The 7,485-nt window shown below is 42.2% G+C and overlaps 1 protein-coding gene across 4 annotated transcripts in view; it reads right to left on the bottom strand.

The window, feature by feature from the left end:
* Nucleotides 1–446: 446 nt before the first annotated feature.
* The window catches only part of LOC141075525 (alanyl-tRNA editing protein Aarsd1-B-like), a 166,091-nt gene continuing 159,052 nt past the window's right edge, over nucleotides 447–7,485 (bottom strand). For all 4 annotated transcript variants that reach the window (XM_073562615.1, XM_073562611.1, XM_073562610.1 and 1 more), the window contains 2 exons: nucleotides 3,070–3,164; nucleotides 447–1,510 (listed from right to left, as the gene is read on the bottom strand). In XM_073562615.1, the coding sequence (XP_073418716.1) occupies nucleotides 1,372–1,510; nucleotides 3,070–3,164 (234 nt within the window). In that variant the 3' untranslated portion in view covers nucleotides 447–1,371. The remainder of the gene's footprint in view (nucleotides 1,511–3,069; nucleotides 3,165–7,485) is intronic.

Below are 7,485 nucleotides of genomic sequence, written 5' to 3'. Positions count from 1 at the left end.
CATAGGGCACTTAGTAACACTATTTTGATTAAAAAAAAAAGTGCAATAGCCAACCCACCGTGTCAAGGTGTACCCTCGGGATGGTACCCAACTCTTGCAGTTCACCTCACTATGTGTCAGTATGTGACACCTGCTTGTGGAAAGCTATATAAACAAAAAGAACAGCCCATTTTCTTTTTTCGGCTTTGGTTTAGTACTTTGTACAAACAAGGGCATGGCTCCCTTTGGGCTACACCTTGTCGTGGTGGGATACCTTTTACATTTTGTACTGGCTCAATTTTTGGAGGGTTTTAGGCTAAATAACGGGCACGAACAGAGCAGTAGCATAAGTGTCTGATATTATTGTAGGTCTTCAGACCTCCCCAGGCTCTCTATAGGGCCAATGTTGAATATACATTGAAATCTGCAGATATGGTACACATTCGATAAAAAACCAAAGATACTAATAAATTCAACCATTGACATTTTATTGTACTATTCACGTATCGTTGTTTTCCTTCAAAACACAAAATATGGTTGGTTGTAAATAGGGGGATATTACAGACTGGGGCAGAAAGTCTAACCACTGGGATCTGCAGCAGTCAGCAGAATGGGACACTTATTTCATTGGAATGAAATTAATTTGCACAGTGCTGTTTTTCTTTTCTTCCAGCAGTCCCACAGAGAATGAATGGAGCACCAGTCAAACATGTAAACTGCTGTTCCATTCTAAAAAAAAATGTCGCCTTCTGTTAATCAGTGGGGCTCTGAGCGGTTGGACCCCCATCAATCTATAAATAATTCCGCATCTGTTTCCCAGATGTAGAGCCACTCTCGACCACAGGCTGTGTCTGGCATTGCAGTTCAGCTCCACTTCCAAATATAAAGCTGCGCAACATTACAAAACACATCCCATCATCAAAAATGCTGTTTTGAAAAAAAAAAATAAAAATTAAATTAGACTATTTTTTCTAACACTTTACTACCCCCTTTACAGAAACAATATACACCATCACGCACCTCCCTTCCTATGGGTAGTGCAACACCAACCTAAATGACAGACCTTTGCCTAGTGCTTTTTCTTGTGAATTTCTACTGATATGAATAGATTACATTTAGTTGATGGTGGGATTTTGTAAGCGGCTATATTCCTTCTGATCCCCTGAATCACAGTAGAACCAGCAGGGTGGACTGGAATTAAGTCTGTTCCTTGAAGGCAACTTAGAAACATGCATTGGGGGAGGGATAAATAACCATTTATTATGAGTTTTTCTAAGATAGACTGCAATTAAAGAGCCTTTCTGTGGAGTTCGAAGTGTTACACTCAATGAGTAGCACCACCATAGTGGTGACATTTCTCTTTGTAGGACGGCTCTTTGAAGAACAGCTTCTTCATTCTTCTTTAGGTGCAGACCCATTAATGGCTTCCTGAAGCAGACCCTCCACCTCTCCTCTCTGGCTCATCTTGTTGGCTTTGCCTTGAAAACGACCCTTCTTCCCTGCTCCTTTTCCATCTAGAATGCTAACAGCTCTGCAATGATAAAAAGCATCGAGTAGAGCTCCAGGCACCTACGCGTTTTAAGAAAACTGTTTATAGTCATTGCTTAGTCAAGACCAGCGCATCTGACCACCGACATGTTATAATTTGGACCTCATCTATATCGCAACATGTTTTAATGGATTTGCAAAAAATTGATTTGTATTAAAGAGAATCTGTCACCTATTTTTGGGCCTATAAGCTGCCGGCACCGACATCAGGGGCTTATCTACAGCATTACAGTAACCTGAAAGAGAAGAAAAAAAGTTATATTACACTCACCGGGGGGGCGGTCCAGGGTCCGATGGGTGTCGCGGTCCGGTCCAGTGCCTCCCATCTTCTAACGGTGATGTCCTCTTCTTTGCTTCCCGTCCCGGCTCCGGCGCCGGACCGCGACACCCATCGGACCCAGACCGCCACCCGGTGAGTATAATATAACTCTTTTTTCTTATCATTCAGGTTACTGTAATGCTGTAGATAAGCCCCTGATGGCGGTGCCGGCAGTTGATAGGCCCAAAAATAGATGACAGATTCCCTTTAACGATGTTCTGGATAGTCTATCTTTTCTCATGTGTGAAAAAAACAGCCTACAAGGAAGCACAATTTTATGAATGCTTCTCTCGTTTTAAACGAGGTGAAATGACAACTGATATTTACCCTAATTTCGGACCTACAATGACTACCCAGACTCATGACAATTTTTCGAACATTCGTCAAGTCATTGTGGAACATCACAGTCTGACCAATGATGAACTCATGGACCAAAAGCAGCCATATACATTTTTTCCAATACTGCTCTCCCGAAGGTGGACCTTTACTTTATGACCATTGAGTAAAAAGACAACGCTCCAATTTGGCCTCATGTAATGGCCCTAAAAATTAATGTCATGGGCTGATCCACAGCCTGTTTGGCCAGAGATTACTATAAGCACAGGCCCAGTTACATAACAGGTCAGTGCTATCTAGGACAAAGGGGTAATAAAAACATAAAAAGACTGGGATTTAATTGCAGTATATGTGAGCAGTAAAATCATTCCAAGAACTACATCACAGCACAGAAGTTATCATGTTTGCCCATAAAATCTCACACAAATTTCTGAGTAATACCAGCCTGCTCCTGGCCCTAGATAAAAGATATAGGTCCCGATTCATCAAAACAGAGGGTGCTCATGCCAATCTTTATGAATCAGGTGAATCTTAAAAAGGATGTGTGACTTGTGATGTAAGGTATGCCACAACTTTTCATGATTTAGAGAGGGTGTTGCCCTGCCACCGCTATGCCAATTTTGGTGGAGATGGCAAAAACTGGCATGAAAACGCCAAAAGTAGTGATTGTAATTTTCATACAGCATAGCCTGTTTCTATGTCTCCAGACATCAGCTCGGACGCTTCAACGAGAATCATTACTCCCTCTCCTGCCATCCAGAGCATGGTCAAAGACACCTCACCAAAACGTTACCTTGGTTTACAGAGGGGTGTTTGAAAATGGTTTTCCTTCTTCTGAAGAAAAGCGCATTTCCATACATCCCAAGGATAACACCATGAAGACATACCTTGGTGCTACTTGGTCAATGATTTCAGGGGGACCAGCAAGTAAGAACAACCCTGATGTCTTTTCATCTCCGACAGTTAGGAAGACGGTGGTGTCCTGAAATACACAAATAAAAGATCACCCCATTTACATTTCCAAACAATAAGTGCAAGGCCAAAAACACAAAAAGGGGAATAGATACGGTAATCACCAGAAAAATCAGTATAAACGGTTTGGTGACTTGAAAAGATAAAATAATCAAAAAAATATTCTAACATGGTCTTCTCTTACATGGATAGTCTACATGAGATGCTTGCCTCACTGCTTTCCCATCCAAGTGTTACATATAATGTTGGCCCCAGATTTAGATCACTTAAGGTTTTTTTCTCCCATGGGAACATCTATTACCCCGTTCCTCTATTCCTCTATGACCCATATTCTCGGTAAAAGAAGGCACACGAGAACAGGGAGATCAGACATTGATCTGTAAACTGTCTAGATATCCTCCTCAACCTTGAACAGCAGTTCGACAAACAGAATACCCTAAAGTATTACATTTATAGGGAGAGCGGTGGTCTACATGTGCCCCTTGTTTTCATAGATGTCATAGAAAATGAGCAAACAACTTAGGCACCAGTGACAAATTTCGAGGTTCCCTGACTACCCAGCTCAAGTAAGGACGAACCTCAAGGTTAGGTCAGATCTGCGGGGAGTATGAGGGAGAGTCTGTGGTGTATGTATGGACACACTTGGAATAATATTTTCAATGAAGGAAATATGTGGATTCAGCATAAGGAGCGGCACTTGGCACCACAGCACACGAGACGTACGTGACATTTCCTGACTCTTTAAAGTAACATCAACTTCTACTGATATTGTTAAAGAGGTAGTCTCTTTGGAAGAAGCCATCATCTAGCCACAGAATAAGGTGATGGTTGTTAGATCAGCGGGACTCTGACTGCGGAGAACCCCATTGATCATCACAATGGGGCTGGCAGAAAGAATGCTTGTCCGATCGATTTATTCTCTATGGAAGTGCTGGACAAAACCAAGCAAGAAGCTGCAGCAATCCCATAGGGAATTAATGGAACGATGGTCGGGAATGTGCACTAATAAGAAGAATGATTTTCTGTTGAAACTGATTGTCACTTTAACCCCTTCATGACCGTTTTCGTTTTTTGCTCCCCTTCTTCTCAGAGCCAAAACATTTTTTATTTTTCCATCAATATGACCATGTTAAGGCTTGTTTTTTACAGGACGACATCAGTGGTTTTATCATGTTGTGTATTAGAAAACGGGAAAAAAAATTCCAAGTGCAGTGAAATTGCAAAAAAAAGTGCAATCACTCACTTGTTTTTTTGTTTGTCTTTTTTTTTTTTCTTACTAGGGTCACTGAATGCTAAAAAACTGACCTGCCATTATGATTCTCCAGGTCATTACGAGTTCATAGACACCATAGACTAGGTTCTTTTTTATCTAAGTGGTGAAAAAATTTTCTGATACCCGTAGCGTCTCCATTTTTTGTGATCTCAGGTTGGGTGAGGGCTTCATCCTGTTGAGTCTCACTTGTTTTTGATATCATATCTTGTGAGTACATTATTATAGCCTGTCAGTGCAGGTCCCATCCTGTTGAGCTTCATTAGCTTTAGACATTATTTCTAGCTGCTCAGTGTGGTTTGCCATAACACACTCCCGATGCACATAGTGGAGGAAGATCTTTTTGGGGAGGGGCACTTACAAGGAACTCCATGTGTGTTAACCTCATGGTTTTTTAATTGTTTTTAACCTGTTTGTTGCTTGTCTCACTTTGAAATGCTACAATAATAAAAATATATTTATTTTTTGTTATAATATTTTTTGGTGATCCTTTCGTCTCTCTACACGCTACTTTTTCACCTTTGTTAAATGCCGCTGTCAGCACTTGACAGAGGCATTTAACAGGTTAATAGCCGCGGGTGGATTGCGATTCCACCAGCGGCTATTCCAGGAACATGTCAGTTATTCAAAACAGCTGACATGTCCCAGGAAAGATGTGGGCTCAACGCAAGAAGCCCACATCAAAGGGAGGGAGTCCGATATCGGTGGAAATTTACGCCCAACGTTGAAAGGGGTTAAGGCTGGAGTCACGTTGGCGTATAACTTTGGATGTGATATGCTAATGACCCTCTGCTCCTGCTCTGCGGCAAGTGTCAGTGCGCTGATGCTCTCACATCAGAGAATCGCTGCACAAGTGTATATCAGACTGCACTGGGATGACATCCGAGTGCAGTGCAATGTTTCACACACCCATAGACTTGTATGGGTGTGTGTGAGCGGAGTGTCGATGCAAATCGCAGCATGCTGCCGAATCGGCATGAGAAAATAATCGCTGGTCTGCATTTCCACTTAGAATAACATTGGGCTGAGTGCTATCCGATAAAACATCACATAGAACTCGGCCATGTTATACGCCAGTGTGACCCCGGCCTAACTCTATTACTTAGATATTATATACTTCAAGTAATCATCATAATAATATGGACAGATTGTCCAGGATTAGAAAAAAAGATTTAGTTTTTTTAATCTCAATACTATCAATAAAATTATTTTATTAAAAATAAAAAGCCAGTATCTGAGAGGAGAGCAGTCTGCTGCGTAACTAGGTAGGATGGACATTTTGGCTAGCGGTGTAACAGTCCAAGTGGGGGCTATAAAACCATATTGGTTGTCTCAGGACTTTCCCGGAAACAGATATAAGTACCTACCATTAGGGACTATTAAAACAAACAGTAAAAAAAAACCCTAAAATTCCAGGACGATGGATATTTTCGATGCCTTTACACACATCTTCCAATACATAAGCCCTGACTTTTTTCCTCTGTCTTACCTACTGATAATTCTGTAACTTAAAGCATCTGGTATGGATTAAAATTAATTCCAGTTTACAAGAGGCAAAAGGGCGTACACGGTCAGTGGAAAGAGAGCTGCCTGCATGGCTGCGTGCACACACGGCTTATGTATAGACTGGCGCTAACGTCGGATGTGCAGTTTATGAAATGTGCAGGGAACTGAGCCGTATCTTCCCAATTGACTCCATACTGCAGCAGGAAACAAGCTGTTCCTTATAACTGGAAAGCTCGGCCTGAATGGCTCTGCGACCCATGGGGAGATATACAGAGTGTGCTTGTGCTATGGCAGGCAATGGTGAGTGTCAGGTGGATGTAACGCTGGGCCCGTCAGGAGAAGGATTCGGGGTTGTACTTATCTAAGTAAAAGATGAGCAAATATTTGTTCTTAAAAAATGGTACACATTTCACAAATACAGAAAAAAAAAAAAAAGATAGAAATGATTGGTTTTGCCATATTTGAGATGCCAATCCCCGAAATAGTTTTAGTATTGAAATTATAGGAACTATTCCTCCCTTCTATCTGGAGTTTTCCTATGTTCAGACATTTGTACTATTTTACATCAAGTAATTCCCAGCATTTCCATCCTGTACTAAGTATACAATGCCCCCTAGTGGTCAGATTGGATTGTAACAGAAACTATGTTACTAATCAACAAACATGGTGCAAAATTTAAAAAAAAACAAAAAACAATCAGGACAGCCCCTCTAGAAGCAAATACGAGTGGCATTTGCATTGTTAGTAGCGATGAGCAAAAAGATTTGCACTACCCTGGCCCTTTGTTACGCTGTGGCAGCCATACCGGTGCAGTGTGAACTTCCTCGGCGCCTCTTGCGATTACTTGGCCCCTACGACGTCACAGCGTGACACATACCATGACACTGTGTGGGGCCTGTTGTGGGGTCTAATAATTGGCAGAGGCACCCAGGATGCCGACAATTGCATATCGGCCGAGGACGTTCACACCACCCTGCTCCAGCTGCCGCGGAGAACTGAATATCAGTGTGAACGGTTCTGCTCACCAGGCCTGTCCATACATCATCCACAGCGATCAGCATCTATCTCTAGCAGATTGTCAGTTTGCCCTCCAGGAGGCAGGCACATTTCTTACCAAAAACTTAAAGGGGACTTTTAACATTTGTGTGCATGATGCTAAGAGCAGCAGCTAGTTGCTAGCTAACCAATACATACTACTCTGGGTCACGTTTTGCTAGTATTTGTATACTTATTCTGTTACACTTAGGCTTTATTGTTTATCTCATTCTGAAATTCAGGCCATTTGCCGCTTAACAGGACTTTTAATATTTGAGTATGGGGCAAAGAACTGCTAACTACCTGCCTGTTCTGCCTGGGGATGATTTGTGTCAGCTCAGAGCAGTCACGGACCTCCACTGCTGCCAATACTGCGGCTTGCGCTGACGCCACATCGACAGACCAACGGTTTCTTATCTGCTTTGTTGACAGGGTGTGGCTGTTGATGTCATGCAGATTGTCATCCGGCTACCTGCTGCCTAAATGCAAGAAGCGGCTGTCAATCAGCATGACATCACCA

The sequence above is a fragment of the Dendrobates tinctorius genome, unplaced genomic scaffold (genome assembly GCF_039654945.1).
Source record: "Dendrobates tinctorius isolate UK_male_01 unplaced genomic scaffold, ASM3965494v1 ptg000360l, whole genome shotgun sequence".
In the NCBI taxonomy this organism is placed as follows: domain Eukaryota; kingdom Metazoa; phylum Chordata; class Amphibia; order Anura; family Dendrobatidae; genus Dendrobates; species Dendrobates tinctorius.
This window is presented reverse-complemented; position numbering and strand designations above follow the sequence as displayed.